At 42.0% G+C, this 19,249-nt stretch overlaps 1 protein-coding gene across 4 annotated transcripts in view; it reads left to right on the top strand.

Annotated features, from left to right (window-relative positions):
• ADGRB3 (adhesion G protein-coupled receptor B3) overlaps positions 1-19,249 on the top strand; it is a 1,641,523-nt gene that overhangs the window by 1,426,057 nt on the left and 196,217 nt on the right. For all 4 annotated transcript variants that reach the window (XM_085610901.1, XM_085610903.1, XM_085610902.1 and 1 more), the window contains 3 exons: positions 10,401-10,551; positions 11,176-11,245; positions 14,736-14,802. In XM_085610901.1, the coding sequence (XP_085467027.1) occupies positions 10,401-10,551; positions 11,176-11,245; positions 14,736-14,802 (288 nt within the window). The remainder of the gene's footprint in view (positions 1-10,400; positions 10,552-11,175; positions 11,246-14,735; positions 14,803-19,249) is intronic.

Raw genomic sequence — 19,249 nt, forward strand, 5'->3', positions numbered from 1 at the left:
CAGGATGCGTCATTACAGATTTGCGGGTGCTTTATTGAGGTGCACTTCGTAATACGGAGTACCACTTTCAGAAACTGTGGGCAAGTACACGAGGGAAGCGCAATCTCCTAGTACTGCATCCAAATGAATACTTTCTAAGAAAGAGTGAAATGTTATGATAAAATATAACCACAGCTTTCGATAACTGCATTAGGGAAAATCTCAAATTCGCTGAAGTTCAGCTATCATTTACAGATTCAATTTGCACTTGAGTTAAACATTCACTGCTGACACCTGGTGTGACCTGCAGCTCACAAGTATGTATCCCAATCTGACTATCTTTGTCTTTCCTACTTCTGAGTTTGCCAAATTGTGTACCATTAAGTTGGGTAATAAAACAAGTTATTATTAGTCCTGGGTCTTTCTGTTGCTGACATCTACAGTATAGGACAATAGGGGCTTTACTAGGGATAAACCCCAGTAACATTAATGTATTAGTAGCATTCCAGTGTAAGTATGAATGGAGGTATGTGTGCTGTTTATAAAACATAAGAGTAGCTACCATGCAATAAAGTATGGTACAGAAGACACATTTGCAGTATATGTGGACGAGGGGTTACAGGACACGTGCGGTTGAGAGAGAGGGTGTTTAAGAAATACCCGCAATACCCACAGGGATGAGGGGAATCGGAGGAGGGTCATGCGAGGAGAGCAAATGGGCAGAGATACGATAGAAGAGGCTGGCTTAAATGTGGGGCACTTCAGAGTGAAGGTCAGTTGGGGACCATGAAGTGAGGAGATGTTGCCAGGGGATGAGTCTTCAACGCCTGCCTGAAATGAAAGGTGATGTTGTGTGACAGATCTGGAATAGAAAGATGCTTCATAATCCTGGTATGTAGCAGGATCCAGCCTAGGGTCTTATATATTCCATCGTCCCCTTCCTCATTTGCGTTTGGAAGATGATAGTGCAGCATCGTCTTGATCTTGGTTGCAAGGTAAGGGGAGGGGGGTTGTTATTAAAAGCCTTGTGGATTATACAGCAAGTTCTGAATGTGATGTATGTGAACAAAGGGAGCCATTGAAGTTCTCTGAGTGTGATAGTAATTCTGTCATTTATGTGATATGAGTTGTTTTAAGTAGAACAATCTCCCATGGGGTCAGGCTTGTCCCTGTGATTCCAGCCAGCGAAGTACTGCCCATATCGAAATGTGATAATGCCTGCTTGTGTATGGGTGTTCTGAAGTTAGCTTCTGTAAGTGTAAGATTTTTTTATTTTGTTTGCAATGTAGGAGTTGCAGTTAATGTTGCCACCAATGTATGAGCCCAGGGACAATGCACAACTGTTTAGTCATGGAGAACAATCGTCCAGGTTAATCTTTAAAAGCTACTTCTGTACTAATTGGTGTCTTCTGTCTTTGCAAATAAGGGAAAATTCAGTGCTGTTGAGAATTAGTTTGAATTTTGTTATCCAAGCAAAATTTGTAGTAAGGCAGTCATTCAACCAATTGATCTCAAGGCCTGTTAGCACTGCCAGACATAACTATGTATCATGTTAATCATAAACTGATATTTTTGCCAGCTACCAAAACTCAGTAAGACTATATGTAGAGGTTGAAGATTACTAAGGAAATTATGACGTTTTAGGGATGTTACAGGAGATGGGATGGTTTTCGACACGACGGAGCTCACATGGAATAGATGTATTCTGTTATACATGTAAGAAATGTACCATTGCATGACAATTCCACAGACGTTCATTGTGGGATGACAGGATGTTTGGGGTGCTTTGTGATAGTTTGTGTTGAATAGTTCAGAGAGGTCAAGGTAGACAAGGGAAGTTGCCAGCATTGCTGTATATCAGATGAGTGTTATTAAACAACTTGTGGTGGCAGTTCCTGTCCTGCATTGTGGCCTGAATCCAATTGGTAGTTGAACAGAGGAGTGTTGTATCTGATCATCTCCTGGAACTCAAATACATCTTTCTTTATAATTTCCCATAGGTTTGTAGGTGTAGTAAATTCATCTTTTCTGCATGGTCATCTCAGATTTTTCACCTTTTCATGAAACCTATTTTTGCTGGTATTTTGACTCTCCACTGTCACACTGCTATGCAATGCCACGGAGCATGTACTCTTTCCTCAAAACTGTACTGTCAAATTGGTTTCACCCATCTAGTATATTTATCTTTCATTCAGGGCATTGTAAATTGGTGTAGAAATTACCCCAGCAGCATGAAAGATAAACATTAAATGTGGCAACAGTCTGTATTTGCACCATTCACATGCACGTCGAACATGTATGTCCTGAGGGGACACATTGTGCTCTAGTTTGCCTGCAGCTTCAGAGAACTGCAGTGGCACATGCCAGTGAAAGTACCTCTGCTCTTTAGAAAACCCTAATTTTATATTACCTAAGTTATTTCTAAAGTATGCCTTGTAAGCCTACAAGGCAAGGTGATTAATAAATAAATAAATATTGTATACTACATATCCAAATAATATGGACTCACAGTGAATAATTACCCATAAGCAGTTTTTTTCTGTAGATAAAGCTGCATTTTCCAGGAAGTGACAGAGACAAAAATGCAATACGTTTTCTGCATTAATGAATGAGAAAAAGCCAAAGTGATGGTTAAAATCTATATTTCACTCAGTTTCGAAAATCTAAATACGGGCTGAAAATAGATTGGTGGTATATGTAGGGGAAATCTTACTGTGAGATAGAGAACTTTGTACTGCCTGGGAGAAAACTGGATTCGAACCTTGGCTGGCCTTGTGCAGACAATCCTCGGAGAAAAGAATGGCTTGTCCTCAGGCAGTAGGAAGGCATGAGTGTTATCAGCTGACTTAACCTAAGGCGAGTTCCTCCCAGGATGCTTGTTTCCGGTCCAGGGAAGACATGGCTTGGCAGTTTGGGCTGGATTGTTTCCACGAGGCACAGGGTCAAGCCTGGTTTGCCTATAGCTGTGTCTGAACTGGGGTGGCAAAGTGAGCTAAAGAATAATGATGGATTCAACCCAGATCTGTGACTGGGGGTGAGTGTTTGAAAAGTTTCAGCACTCTGTCCATCATCTTCTTGTGTTTGTTTCTTTAATAACTACACAACTACTGAAAAGATTTACACAAATTTACAAAAAGCACTCTTTCTGGAGCAAGATCTAGCTTTCTGCAAAATTTGGTATGAGTCCGTTCAGTGGTTCGGGCTGTAATCGTGTCTAAAATCCCTATGGGAAATTGCATTGGGCTTTTTTTGTCAGCCCCACTTGATGGATGACTCTGTAACTTTCCAAACAGCAGATTAAGTTAGTGGAAAACTACTTTCGAAATTGTGTGAAGGTTGGTCAAATGGCGACAAAGTTATTACCAAAATAAAAAACAGTTTTCCTATGGAAACTAGGTCCTAACTATTTCTACCTTCTGACGACCGCCAGCAGGTCGGGTCTACATCTATACCTGTATGTGTGTGTGTGTGTGTGTGTATATATATATATATATATATATATATAGGTATATATATATATATATATTCTAAATAAACTCCATCCTTGTAAGTAAGGATACCCAGACTCTCAAAGTGCTGCAAAATATTTGATGTAATGGCATTTAACAACGCGTTTCGGATTTCTCCTTCATCACGGTCATGTGTACAAATCCCATAGTGCACTTTTAAAACGTGATACATAAAAATGGAAAGAGGACTATAATGTACATTCAAATATCCATTGAGTTCAACTATGGCGGCCATCTTGCAATGTGGTACAATTCAATTCGAACCAATGCGCCTCATAAACCGCTGTTTGATTATTCCCTATTGTACAGCTATACTTGTTCATAACATGTTGTACAATACCACGTAGCATTGACTTTACAATTTGCCAGCACCCTGTTGCACCACAAAATTTATATTAATGTCACTAATATAATAAATTATGTGCACTAAATAAAGCTATTATCTCAATTTTACAAATTGCGTATCGCATAAATTGCGCAATTCATTTGGTGCCATCACAAATTTTATGAATCTACGTATGACTTTCAAAATAACTGACATTACGAAATCGGCATACAATAACCGCATATCATAGCGTCATAGAATTCCTGCCCAAGTGGGCTTTAGTTCATATGGTCCTAATAAAGAAAACCAGTTATACTCACTAATTAATGAATGAAAATAGTCCCTGCACCTGTAAAAAGCAGTTAAAAAACTAGTTACTACACAGATTTACTAAACGAAAAGAATAAAATTAGAACTGCTCAACTCATTTCAAGAAAATACATGTGGCACAAAACAGAATTATGCATACAAGTGGATAGATAGTTCTTCACTTGAATTCAAGCCTGAAGGGCTCATAGTTTCAAAATCTATTATATATCTAGATTCAAGTTTCCGCAAGGCCAATTTTCGATTACCTCCTCTAGTATTCAAGGTCACTGAATCTATAACCATCATACGTAACAATTTTTCATTCTGAAAATGACTTTCATGGAAACCCAAACTTCACAAGGATGCGGCAAATCCTCCAGGGAGGCCCATAATTTCATCCATTGGGTCTCTATTGGAGAATACATCCAGATTTATAGATCATTATCTAAGACCATTTGTAGTAGGATTACCTGCATACCTTCGTGACACCACTCATTTCTTGACAGTTATAGATGGCATCCATTGGGAGGAGGATTACACCCTTATCACAATGGATGTAAAAAGTCTATACACCTGTATTCAGCATGAACAGGGCATACAGGCAGTATGATATTTTTTGAAATCACGGTCATTGTCACTGCTTGGTCATTCAGAGATGCTGGTTTACATGATCTATTTTTGTCTTACTAATAACTTCTTTCTTTCAATGAATCAATTTACAAACAGTCACAGGACACGGCGATGGGCACCTGCTTCGCCCCCAGTTACGCAAATTTATTCGTGGGCTGGTGGGAGGAGCAGGTGGCTGCCCAACTTGAAGAATTTGATAGCTGTGTGGCCCTGTGGCTACGATTCATTGATGATGTCTTCTGTATTTGGAAAGGGGATAGTTCATCCGCTGAAGAATTTGTGCGGAAATTAAACAACAATTCTCTCAATCTGTCCTTTACGGAATGTATTAGTAAAACCAGGATAGAGTTTCTTGATGTCGTAGTTGAAGTACAGGATGGAAAACTCCAGACAAGCTTACATAGAAAAACCACGGCAGGAAATAGACTTTTAAATGCAAGAAGTGCTTATCCATCTAAACTTATCTACAGCATCCCATATGGGGAACTACTACGCGCTAAGAGGAACTGTAGTACAGAAGAGGCTTTTGTATTGGAGGAAGACACTATGTGCAAAAGATTTACAGAGACATGCTATAGCAATAAAATCATAACTCAAGCTAAAGAAAGAGTGAAGCAGACGACTAGAACAGAGTTATTATACCAGCACAAACACAAGGAAGATGATAACACCTTGAGGTTTATCACTCAGTTTTCGGCACAAGCACAGAATGTTAGAAAAATATTTAACAAACATTGGCATGTGCTAAGAACTGATGATACTTTAGCTAAATATCTAAATGACAATCCTCAAATCACCTTCAGAAAATGTAAATATCTAAGGTATGATCTTAGCAACAGCATGATATCAGACATAGAAAAGCCGAAAGGTACAGGCTGTAAGGGTTTCTATTGCTGTAGAAATTGCAAATCATGTAAAAACAGCACAGACTGTGCTTCATTTCCGATACCCAACTCAAAGAGAATATTCAATATTCAGAAACATCTGAATTGTAACACCACTCATTGTATCTATGCTCTCATATATCCGTGTGAGAAAAGGTACATTGGGAGTACAATACATTGTGCCAAAAACGGGTATTGGATCATGTGCGTGCCATTAGACATCATGATAAACATTACCCAGTGGCACGCCACTTCCATGAAAGTCATTTTCAGAATGAAAAATTGTTACGTATGATGGTTATAGATTCAGTGACCTTGAATACTAGAGGAGGTAATCGAAAATTGGCCTTGCGGAAACTTGAATCTAGATATATAATAGATTTTGAAACTATGGGCCCTTCGGGCTTGAATTCAAGTGAAGAACTATCTATCCACTTGTATGCATAATTCTGTTTTGTGCCACATGTATTTTCTTGAAATGAGTTGAGCAGTTCTAATTTTATTCTTTTCGTTTAGTAAATCTGTGTAGTAACTAGTTTTTTAACTGCTTTTTACAGGTGCAGGGACTATTTTCATTCATTAATTAGTGAGTACAACTGTTTTTCTTTATTAGGACCATATGAACTAAAGCCCACTTGGGCAGGAATTCTATGACGCTATGATATGCGGTTATTGTATGCCGATTTCGTAATGTTAGTTATTTTGAAAGTCATACGTAGATTCATAACATTTACGCTATTTATGCGATACGCAATTTGTAAAATTTAGATAATAGCTTTATTTAGTGCACATATTTTATTATATTAGTGACATTAATAGAAATTTTGTGGTGCAATGGGGTGCTGACACATTGTAAAGTCAATGCTACGTGGTATTGTACAACATGTTATGAACAAGTATATCTGTACAATAGGGAATAATCAAACAGCGGTTTATGAGGCGCATTGGTTCGAATTGAATTGTACCACATTGCAAGATGGCCACCATAGTTGAACTCAATGGATATTTGAATGTACATTATAGTCCTCTTTCCATTTTTATGTATCACGTTTTAAAAGTGCACTATGGGATTTGTACACATGACCGTGATGAAGGAGAAATCCGAAACGCATCGTTAAATGCCATTAGATCAAATATTTTGCAGCACTTTGAGAGTCTGGGTATCCTTACTTACAAGGACGGAGTTTATTTAGATTGTGCTGGGTTATCCGGTAACCCATACCAGACCGCCCACAGACAGCTCTACGCAACCGGAATTGGGTCTTGATATATATATATATACATATATATATATATATATATATATATATATATATATATCCTCCATCCAATGCGTAGAGATGACAAGCAACTAGATCACCAGGGGTGCTCGTTGGATGCTCGCACCCGGGCATATATGAATTCAAGCAACTTCCATAGCACATTTTCAATTAAAGAATGGCACTCCGAGCAGTGATGTAGTGTTTAATCAGCATGGCAGAAAGAGCTTATACAGCATCAGACCTGTTTTACAGAAATTTAGCAGTTATAGTTACCTTAGCTAACTATAACGTATGCCCTCGCAATGCACTTCTTATGAACTCACATATTATATCACTCATGACATGGTCGGGGGCATCAGCGATTTCGGCCCCATGGACCCCATCCCCTGGGGCCCAGCCATGGGGGCACCCAGTGTGCAATGGAATCGCTGGGGGAGCCTCAAGGCCCCTCCCCCACTCCCAGCCAGCTCCCCAGCTCCTTCAGGAGCCAGAATTGCTCTGACAGCCAGGGGGGCTGCTAAAAGGCAGCTCTCTGTCTGTAGGAGCAATTGTTCATCATTTTCCCTGCACGCATATGAAAACTCAGCTGTCGGCAAGCTGGAGCTGTTTGACAGCTCCAGCTTGCAAAAAGCAGAGCTTTGTTTGCTTTTGCTTGGTAGGAGCTGTCGGCTCCCACCAAGCAAAAGCAAACAGCTACCTCCTGAGGGTGGGCACCTTGTGAAGTAGCAGGAGCTGGCCCTGGGGGGGGTGGTGGTCCCCAGGGCCATAGATGACTTTATAATAGGGGCTGTACAGCTCCCCTCCATTGTACAATTTAGCTCCTGGGAGGTGGTGATACCAGGAGCTGGGGGGCAGTGACAGACTCCCTACATTCATTTATTTCAGCCCCAGGGAGGTGGTAGTCTCCGAGGCTGCAGAGGGCCGCGCAGGCCCACGCGTTAATTTAAGTTGCGCCTGCATATATATTTCTATAGTGTCTCTGAGAGGTGGTGGTCCCCGGGGCTGTAGGGGGCCCCCGTATTAATTTATCATGATTTGCCCCTGGGAGGTGGCGTTCCCGGGGAGTGGGCAGGCCCTGCAGGCCCACCTGCATGTATATGTTTATAGTGCCCCGGGAAGTTGGCAGTCTCTGGGTTTGCGGGGGGGCCAGCGTGCCTGCCTGCACACTTATTTTATAGGGTCACGGGGAGCTGGCGGTCCCCGGGGTTTAGATAAATCATAGGAGGGGGCCCACATGCACCCACTTCCTTTATATACATGCTCAAGCCTGCGGGACCTGGCCCACCTGGGGGCCTATTAGTGAAGGAGCGCAGGAGCCTACACTTGGTTTTTTGGCAAGAGCCGCATATCCTTCAGGTCTCCTGCCAAAAACTTTATTAAAAAATGCTTTTTTTGTCCTGCAGGACCCCCTCCTAGAGGCGTAGGGGGTCAGAGTATTCCTACCCTGCCCCCTTCTCTTTGTTTTTAAATTTTTTGTGGGACTCGTATGAAGCAAAAGCATTTGAATCCATCACTGCGTTCTCATTGGATAAATGCATATAGATACAGAAGAAGGACTACATCGTCAGAGTTGTATACATCTGCATATAACAGCCATATAAGCTTGTTGATGTTCAGCCGAGGCTACATCCCAAGATGACTGCCAACACTTCCTGGTTGAAGTGTTGGCAGCCAATCAGATTTCAGCATGGGAGTGTCAGATCCTCAGAAGATCTGCGTACCTATTTATAAACATTTGAATTTTTTAATATTTCCAAAACTACGGAACGGATTTACAACAGATCAGAAAAGGACACTTCTCTGGACCAATGTCTACCTTTCTGCCAAATTTAGTGTAATTCCGTTCAGCAGTTCGAGCTGTGATCGTGTCTAAAGCTCCTATGGGAATTAATATTGGAAAAGCATGTTTTTTTGCCCTCCCTTTTTCTCGGCTCCCTGTTGATGGATCGTCCTGAAACTTTCCATACCAAGAAGAACTACAGGGACACTTTTTGTGGCAAAATGTTGTGGAGATTCGTTAACCAGCGCCAAAGATATAGGCAAGTCAAAAAATGCTTTTCCTATGGAAAGATAGTTGTAACAACAACTACCTATTGTTGATCGCCTGTAGGTAATATACATATATTTATTATTTTCCTGCTGTATGGAAATAAAGCAAAAAAGTAAACAAAGTTACACTTTCACTGAAACGTTTTATGTTATTCATCTTAGTAGTGCACTGGGGCGAGAGTTGATATTTCTTCAAGCTATGCCAGGAGTATGGGCTGTTTTGTGTTTTTTTGTTGTTAAATGATCATTTAGTTGAGAACCATTGTCTTTTAAGATATAATTAGCATTATATGTGGAAATGATATCAGTGTTTTAACCATTTGAGTTCAGAGTGCAAATTGATAAGCAATGCTTTATGGCCAATCAAAAGGCCGGCCTCTTCTTGTGGTAGTGACTATCAGCTTCAAGATGTCCAGTCAAATGGCCATAGCACTTTCTGCCAAGCGTATGACTACTGTATCTTTTGGTTGTGATTGAGCTACTCCTTTTTATTTTGGGAAATTAAGCGTTATGAGGGTAATATTGTATAAGAAGAATACTAGTATGTTCATTATGACACTTTGTCAGCAGCATGACGGTAAAGGGTAAATGCGCAAAAGACGCAATCATTTTTTTTTCAGAATTGTTTTACCCCCATACAATATCAAAATATAACATATTCATAAAAGAAGGGCTGACGTGTTAAACGTACAGGACCATCTGGATGATGTTGTACATAATCAGTGCGAGTGAAATGCAGTACAGAACAGAGGCGCAACTAGAGCCACATTTCAGGGGGGCTACTAAAAATTTAGGGGGGGGGGCTAATTCTTCCAGCGATAGTCAGAGTGGAGATGCAGGGGCTCTAAGAAGGGGTGAAAAAACAACAAAGCCTCGTTAGCAAGTAAATGGTCTTTTTAAGACCTGTGAAGTACTCGGGTGCAGCTGTGGGTGTGCCCGGGATGCTGTCTCATCCCGGGCTGCCACATACGATGGGGTGGGCTGAAGCCCTTTCAGCCCAATGGGCGTTGTGCGCCTGGTACAGAAGTATGTACACCTAAAATCCCTTACTGGAGGAATAGAACTTACCTGAAGGTCTCTCTTACACGACTGGGAACACTCTTAGCCCACACTCCGAGTCTGGTGCCCTATCACATTATGCAGAGAGCTGTGGAGCAGCAACGATTTCATTTTGGACCCCTACCCCCCCTCCGCCCCTCCACTGTTGGTAACTTTGTGCAAGATGGAAAAGTATGCATTGGGGAAGAATTGAAAAGGTGACAAATTCAACATGAGGCACGTGTGGTTCTAAATAAATGGACTCCCTCGAGTTGTGAAATAATACCCGTACAATGAAATATAGGTGAATATGTCATTGGCAAAGGCCAGATGTTATGAATAAAGAAGCTGTATGGGCATGCCAACAGCTCGCTTGAATCTAATGCCAATGCGCTTTTCTTGTGTCTTCTCACAGAACATCTGCACCATGACCACGGCGTTTCTACACTTCTTTTTTCTGGCTTCATTCTGCTGGGTTCTGACAGAAGCCTGGCAGTCATACATGGCTGTCACTGGAAAAATCCGAACGCGGCTCATAAGGAAACGCTTCTTGTGCCTTGGATGGGGTGAGTCAATAAATAGGGTTATTTAAATCCCTGTAGTGGGTCTCTAATGGGCAGGAGGAATTTAAATGCCAGGGATTTGTATTTGACTAGTTCTGCAAGGCAGAGAGAACCCGCCACAGCAAGAACCATGGTGCAACAGAGCACTTCGGATGTAAACCAAAGAGGATGCTAACGAATTCCTTAATTGGTTTTGACAAACACTATACATTAGTGCATTTTCCTTCTACGTAATAGCCATTTCTTATTAGAATTTATAGGAATATGTTTTTCAAAATGGTTTTTAAAGTGGATGTTCGTTTTAAAACAGTGAGCTTAAAAGTGTGTGCCTCCTTGAACATAAAATGTCGTCGCTGTATTAGAATTCATTTCCAGCGAGGGGAGATATACTAGTTGCCTAGCAACAAAAAAGCAATGCTTGCTGCGCTGAAAGCCCAGCTGTCGCAACAGTTCTTCAAAAAGAAAAGCCTCGCAGTAGCGCTCTTCTTTGTGTAATGATTCATTCAGTATAAAATTGAAATTCTTTTCCATTCGTGTAGTGTAGTCTGACATTTCATCTTCAGATAGGAACAGTAAGATAGTGTCGACGCCTTGATAACAACAGCAGCATGTGTTCTCTCTTTGCAGGATTACCAGCATTAGTTGTTGCCATATCAATGGGTTTTACCAAGGCCAAAGGATATGGAACCCCAAACTAGTAAGTCACTGCACCTTGCTGACGTGGTGATCATTGGCATTTCCTTCGTGGTGTGGTCGAGTGCTGTTACAACAAACACCCTTCACTCTTCCATTGTTGTTCCTTTACCTCGGATTGTTTGGACTAATGTAAATTCCAGCCTTGCTTCACTTGCCAGTCCCACAAATCCTCACTGAATGAGTGGTGTGTGTAGGTTTGAGGAGGTGTGAGGCAGAGGCAAATATCAGGCACCACAAAAAGCAAATGGGTTTTCTCCACTAATCCCAAATGAGTGTTGATTTGACTACCTAATGAAATGCACTAAAAAAATCCGTATGAACCATAGATCTCTCGGCTAAGTTTAAAATAAAGGCATGAGCATCAGATAAATAATAGGTTCATGTGCTTGCTTTCGGTTTAGAAAGTTACATGAGATGGAAGACTCTTCCTCTGTCACAATATGTATCTGGAATCGGAACATTTAAGTTTTAGGTAGCGGTTCACGTTCTAAGGGACATATCAACAACAGCCCTGGGATAATTATCGCTAAGCGCACTTAGCGCTAGGATAATTATCGCCGGCTAGCGTGGATTTTTATCGCTGAGATAGCGTGCTATTAGCAACGCTTATCTCAAAAGCGATAAAAATCCTCACGCTAACTGCCTAACGTGAGATTATCGCTGGAAACCCAGCGATAATCTCACGTTAGCTTGTTGATAGTGACTCACAAACTTAGCCATGATATCCACCTTCCATAGGATATCATGGCTAAGTCAGTCCTGAAGCAGGCATAAGGAAAGTGGCGATAACAGGGGTTATCGCTACTTTTCCTGCCGCTATGCTTCATAGCGTGGGGCTTGATGATAGGAGAAATGTCGCTTAGCAACATTTCTCCTACTTGTCAGGTCGGGAACGCCCACTTTGCATCTCATTAGAGATGCAAAGCTGGGCGTTAGGAATCCCCACGCTAAAGCAAGGTTTTACGCGTTAGCGTGGCCTTGCTAATTAGGCGATAAAATTATCGCCGCTTTTCGGCCGAAAACGGCTGCTAAAGCGGCGATAATTTATTATCGCCTCCTTGTAAATATGCCCCTAAGTGTCATTAATCTATGGGAAATATTTGCAAACATTTCGAAGATTAGTTGTACTTTAGAGAATGCATTTTTATTTTTTATTTTTTTGAGAGTTGTATTAGTGCTAATACATGGGGCCTCATGGTTACTGCAAAAATCTTAATGGATGGAAAAAAAATATGTTACAAAGATAGTGAATTCATAACTAATTTTTAGCTGATTAATTTTCTCCATAATAGCACCTGTTATCATTTTGCATCATTAGAGCATAACTTTGCAGGTATTAGTCACCCCACTAGAGTGTTCATAAAATATACCACCTATACAATATTCCAGGGACCAGACAAAAAAGTCAGACAAGAGCCTCAAAGAGTGGTCTCTTGTATCATATGTTTAGGGCCATAAAATAGAATGATATTCTGGGCATTTCACAGGGTACAATCCATTTTGCACAGCTTCGAGTTGACTTGTGAAAATGATTCTTTCAGTAGACTTCAGCTGATAAGTGTTATCGGATGTAAGACAATTTGATAAATTCTGATATGTTCTGCAGTGTATTCAAGTTCCCTCTGAGAACTAGAGCACTCAGAATCTGGAACAATTTTACTCTATAAGTATGAACATACTGTGGCCCAGCTGCATTCAGTTAGGGATGCCGCATTGCTAAGAACATTTTACCCTCGCTAACTTGTGGACACAGCATACAAGCCTGCAAATGCTGATCCACAGGTAGTAGAGGATCCAGCCAGTGAGAGCAGAATCTGCTCTTAAACACTAGGGGGCATATCATCAAGGCCAGGCGATAAAATTATCGGCGCTTTAGCGTCCGTTATCGGACGAAAAGCGGCGATAATTTTATCGCCTTATCAGCAAGGTCACGCTATCGCGTGAATCCTTGCCTTATCGCCCTTTCCCCCACCACCCATCTTCGCATCTCTAATGAGATGCAAAGTGGGCGTTCCACCCCAAGATAACAGGAGAAATGTCGCTAAGCGACATTTCTCCTATTATCTAGCCACACGCTAACCTGCAGAGTGACAAGAAAAGTTGCGATAACCTTGGTTATCGCTACTTTCCTTATGCCTGCTTTTCAACTGACTTAGCCATGATATCCTATGGAAGGTGGATATCATGGCTAAGTCTGCCTTGCCCTATCAGCAAGCTTTTGCTAAACGTTCTGCAATTATCGCTGGATTTCCAGCGATAATTGCACAGTTGGCAGCTTGCGCGTTGAATTTTATCGCTTTGGAGATAAGCGTTGCTGATAGCACGCTATCTCCGCGATAAAATTAGCATTGGCCGGCGATAATTATCCTTGCGCTAAGAGCGCTGAGCGATAATTATCGCCTGGCCTTGATGATATGCCCCTAGGATGGGCACTCTATGCATAATAAAGAAGCAGAAATTCCCATGAGCTATGTGTGCATAGTGTTTTGGGCCTGCTGTTCTCAGTAGTTTTCCACCCCAATACCCATATCACCCATGAGCACAGCATTGCCATGAATGGGCTTTAAAGAGCCTGTACATGGCAGCGCTTTGAGATTCATGTCCAAACCTCAGTTATTGCTGCAAATGTATATTAGATCTCCACCACTCATGAGTTTTTTGAGTGATGGAGTACAATTTCTGCCATGGAGATAATAAATATGTATAATTGTATTTCAACTTAACCTGTGGACCCTGACATAAAATCAGAACACTCATCGGGCAACAGAAGGTGTGCCAAGCACATATTCCAGCATGTCTTTCTGTAAATGAAGCACATACCCAGAATCTTCACGTGCGGCACCCTTTCATGAACAGCTTGGGGCAAACTTTGGATGAGGACACGCTGCATGAATTCAACTCAGTTTGTGTTCACGCATCTCTGTTTGTACACGTACATATTATATTTGTGAATTTCCACATGTACATAATGGACCTTTTGTCCTGGCCTTCACAAGCAATGATTGGAAAAAAAATGTGTACTGGGCCAAATTTGTCAATGTTGCCATATGACTCTCCCATTAATGTATTTTTTCTACTTTGTCTACATTTAGTCACCTTTCATCTTCAATAATTTCGTTTCGTGATCTGCCAAGCAGTGACACCTTTTCTGGACCTAATACATCGATGGTAGTAAATTGTGACGTTTAAAAGTTGTTTTAAACCATACTTTAGAGACAGTGGCAAAAATGTAGAAAATATGTTAGACGATGTAGTAGCTTTTATTGGATGCTTGCCTCTCAGGAGTGGAATTTGAAAGGCAAAGTCTTTGATTAAGGGGAAACCCCCCTACTCCAGCTAGATGTAATGGCCACTAGGACTGAGGAGGTTCAGTGTTAAGTGGAGTGTGCCCTCATTAACAAGAGACATGTCAACAAGTAGATGTAACTAGTATTGTCCACATCCCTGAGATTGCTTTCATAAAAAAACTTTCTTTTTAATTTCCTTTTCAGCTGCTGGCTGTCTCTGGAAGGAGGGCTTCTTTATGCGTTTGTTGGCCCTGCTGCTGCTGTTGTTTTGGTAAACACTAGAATAATTACCTGAAAATGTTATTATGTTACTGTAATGCTTATGGAAGATGTTTCTAATTTTAGGTGAATAATGTATAGTGCTTGTTCCTTCATTGGGAAATATGTCTTCTGAAGCAACCCAGTGAGGCTGAGGGGTCACTGGCTTGGGACCCACTTACTACACAAAGAAAAGCTGTGCTTTGTAGAACATTGGCAATGCTCACGTTTTTGTCTTTCTTGTGGATGTATTGCAGGTCCATTGTCAATGGATAAAGCTCATAACCAACTATTCCTGCAAGATGAAGAACCAATGGAGTGTTTTATTTATTGTGTTTTTTCTAGCCACATTTCTCTATATTGCAAAGTCACCCTGTCTGCCCTGTGCACCCCTATTTTTTTCTGACTGGTACTGGTGGTAACTGAATCTGACTGTCCCCGGGCTCTGTCTGACCAGGCCCAGGGCCAGTCCTATATTGAAAGCAAAGTGAAAATAAACACATATATGATGTTACATTATACATTAGGATACACTTATAAACTGCATGACTTACCCTATAAGTCCCTAGTAGATAATGCGGCCGGGGGGTAAAACTACCTATAAGTCCCCAGTATATGATAGGGCATGGCAGTTTAGAGGCTAGCAGCCCTTTCGGCACTTGCATGTGTGCACTGTTGAGATCCTGAGGTCATTTAAGAAGCAGCCCTGTGTAGCAGCACTGCTTTTAAATATAAATTGTGCCAAAACCCAACTTTGGTTGCAGGGCACCTCAAGAGTGATAAACTACAATATGTTGTGCATTTTCAGGACCCCTAAAGTCTCCCCTAGGTGTCCTAGGGGTGGGGAGTCAGGTAACTATACACAGGGCCCTAATAAAACTGAACTCTGCTAGACAGGAATCACAGTGCAATGGGGAAGGGGGCATAAAGCATGAGCTTCAAAGGAAGAATAGGACAGGCAGAGAATGCCAGGTCCATCAACCTCCCCGCACCTCTGACCCAGCCAGATGGCAGGTTTAAGGCAGGAATTTGCAGATGGTAGGGGGAGAAGAGCTATGGAAATGAGCCATACTGGAGGTTGGTTTAACTAGTTCTTGCTCCTCTGCTGAGATTTCAGTCATACTGAATTTTGGAGGAATAGTGCTTTCTGGGAGAAGATTATGCCACACTGTGGCAGAAGTGGTCATGCTCTGAGCTGTTGCCCTGCACTTCATTGTAGAGGAGTGCTCATTGGACAGGAGGGAATACTGAATAAATATGTGAGAGCAGCAGAAACTAAGAGAAGAAGGTTTGCCAAGCTGGAAAGTTGATTTGCACCATCAGGCCCTGCATCTGTGACTGACTGTGCCTGCTGCATGAGCTGGAACTACAGCCCATTTGGATCTACCTTGCTCCAAGAGGAATAAAGAGTGGACTTCCTTCAAGCTACAGGTTAACAGAGCTCACCTGGACCATCACCACCAAGAATCCCCTGACTGGAGTGTGTGAAGAGGATTTGTAAGTGTTCTGTCCAGATGCATTGTGAGAATTGTGGTTCCAACCTCTCAAGGACCAGCTTGGAGATTCCAGATCCTTGGATTGTGGTTTCGACTGTTTGGACCCTCAAGAGGAACTTCAGAAAGAAGTTCCAGAAGTTTGGAGCAACTTTGTAAAAAAGCTCCATAAGGGGAATGACACAACCGCTAGAGCCAAGTCGGCCACCTTCAACCACGAGCTGGCCTGACCTGCTGGTTTGTCCCACTGAGAAGCTCTGGGGGTCGAACTTCCTGAGTTTGACCGGGAGCTCCCCAAAAAGCAACCTGGCGAACCCTCACCAAATCCAGACTGGTGAAGAGAATCAAAGGACCAAGGCAGAAAATGCACCAGAAAGTTTCTAAGTCTGAAGGTAAAATCTCGACCGATGCCTACTGCGAGGGTTAACCCGAGAAGGGCTCCATAGCGGTCGGCCTGAAAGTTTGACTTTGTCTCGGTCAAGTGTGACCAGATGTCCTAAGGCGGTGCTATAGGTTTCTAAATGCTATATAGTGCTAAATATATTTAAAAAATCATATCTCTGGTTCCCTACATTGGATTTCTGTTATTTTGGTATCATTTTGAAGATAAAAATATCTTTTTATAAATTGGTGTTGAATTTGTATTGTGTGTGTATCTTAATTATTGACTGAATTGGTGTTTTGAAAAGCTATACATACCTGGCTCCTAAGTTAAGTGTGCCTGCTCACAGCCAACCTACCCAGGGATGAGCATGGGAATAATTTATTGACACCTATTCTGAGCCCTAGACTGTGTTAGTGGCCTTACTGCCAGTGATAGATACACATTTACCACTACTAATAACCCACTTACCAACACTCGTCTGCTGTGGGGGTGCAGGAATTGTTTCTCTTGTGGATGTTCCATAATTCTACTGAATACCACAATTATTACCGACAGGCTGCAAAGTTCTATGGAAGCCAATTTTCACAAGAAAATCGGGGCTTTTATGAAAGAAAGCTTGTCTACATCCATACAGTTCCAGAGTAGCTAGAAAATGGCACATTCATTTTTTTTAAAAAGCCAAAAAAACCTCTCTCACAAGGGACTACTGCTAGCTTGTGGAGGATAACTTCACAAAGGACTAAATGCAGAAACAGAAGATAATTTATCAAACTGAAAGTAGCATAATCATTGTGTTCTACAGAAGACTTTGCTCCCGAACAAAATATTTCCACATCCCTAGTACATTTTCTGGGGTTTGCGAAACAATAGTGCCCACTGCTTTTTGGTGGGAGAGGATACTGTGCGATACAATATTGAAAAGGGTAATGTAGATTGGAAATCATTGCAACCCGATCCTGCTTAGCATGAGGATCTCCCAGGGCTGGACTGGCCATAGCGGGCACCGGGCGTTTCCCCGGTAGGCCGCTAGGGTGAGGTCCGGTTTTGGGCCCCTGGGGGCCGTTTTTGTTACAGGGGGTTGGCAATATCGACCCCCTGTAACAAAATCGGCCGAAACCGGCACTGCTCGGCTGCACTCCCCCTCACCCCAGTTTCTGTTCCCAGTCCAGCCCTGGGAGCTCCCAGTCTGATCATGATAGGTACCTGTAGAGTCAAAGTGACTTCAGGGAGAAGCAATAAATTCATGAACACCACAAAATGGACATCTTTTCTTAACATCCTAAAGAAATCTGCAAAGTGCAAGCTCTTATGGAAAACTAACAAGTTATGGGTGAAATGCTTGAATTAATCCCGGTCACTGGTTGTTTCTCTGTGTGGCATTGCAATACTTCATGTATTTCCGCATTGTGCCACTAAATACAGGAACCAACCAAAACTCAAATCAGCCTTGGTTGTGCTGCAGGAGGAACAGTGGACTGTTCTAGACCTCCTAGGCCACAGCCCCTCTAAATTCTAAAACGTGCCAAAGAGTGCACGTTGTTTACTGGCATTGCTGCAATATACCCTGCAGCAAAGGACTGCCACAACCTTTCTGCAGGGCATATTGCAGCAAAAGAATCAGACTTAACAAATTAGACTAGCGGAAATAAGAGAGTACTAGTTGTCTTAGTGTCAGTTTAGAAAACGGCTCAGTAAATTCTTAAGAGTAAAATATTCGGGACCTGAATGAATAATATTCCCGGTACCTCTGACTATACTCACTCCGTACACTGACAGTGAGGGATGTCACATTACACTGATATCACGCATTCATTCCGCAGACCGGAAACGCTGCTGCGCATCCAGGTAGAGTCTGCTGAGAATGGAACCTGCTGCCATCAACACTCATTATCATACAGATGCGTTTAGTGATTCGACGAAAGCAGCGGTTGGCGCGTGATTTGTGGGCTCCTGCGTCAGCTGTGGCTATTTTAGGAATTCCGCCTCATATACGCATTTGCACCAATTGCTTCGGGGACAGCGAGACAGGGCCATTCATTTCAGGGTGCAGCGTGTGTTGCAGGTGCTCAATAGGGGAAGCTCAGAAGGAATGCGCGCGAGCCAATTGCAACGTTTTTAAACGAGAAATATAATGCCTTTATTTCAGAAGAAACATACATGATTGTGGAACAGAGGCAAGAAAACATTTAAAGAAAAATCCATGGTGATTGCCTGCCCCCGCCACACGAATGCGCAACACATCTTGATGTGTGTTCGCTTCTAAATCACCAATTGTCAGAAAACAAGGAGTGATGTCTCAGCGGCATTATGTGTCATCTCCTGCCGTGGGTTTCTGGTAGGCGGGTTCACAACTTTCCAAGAAATAGGCTTGTTGTCCTTGGCCATTCAGAGTGGCGACGAGGGCTTTAGTCATCCGGGACAAAGAAAATTCGATTTCCTCACTGAGAAGATTGATATGAAGACATGGTGTAATTCTCATCAGAGTCTGTGTCACTGGACGAGGAACACGACAATTTCTTTACCCTGCGTTGCACGATGACTTCAAGAAGAGGTGCATTGTCATAAAGTTGAATAAACGCAAG

Source organism: Triturus cristatus, chromosome 6, assembly GCF_964204655.1.
Source record: "Triturus cristatus chromosome 6, aTriCri1.1, whole genome shotgun sequence".
Taxonomy (NCBI): Eukaryota; Metazoa; Chordata; class Amphibia; order Caudata; family Salamandridae; genus Triturus; species Triturus cristatus.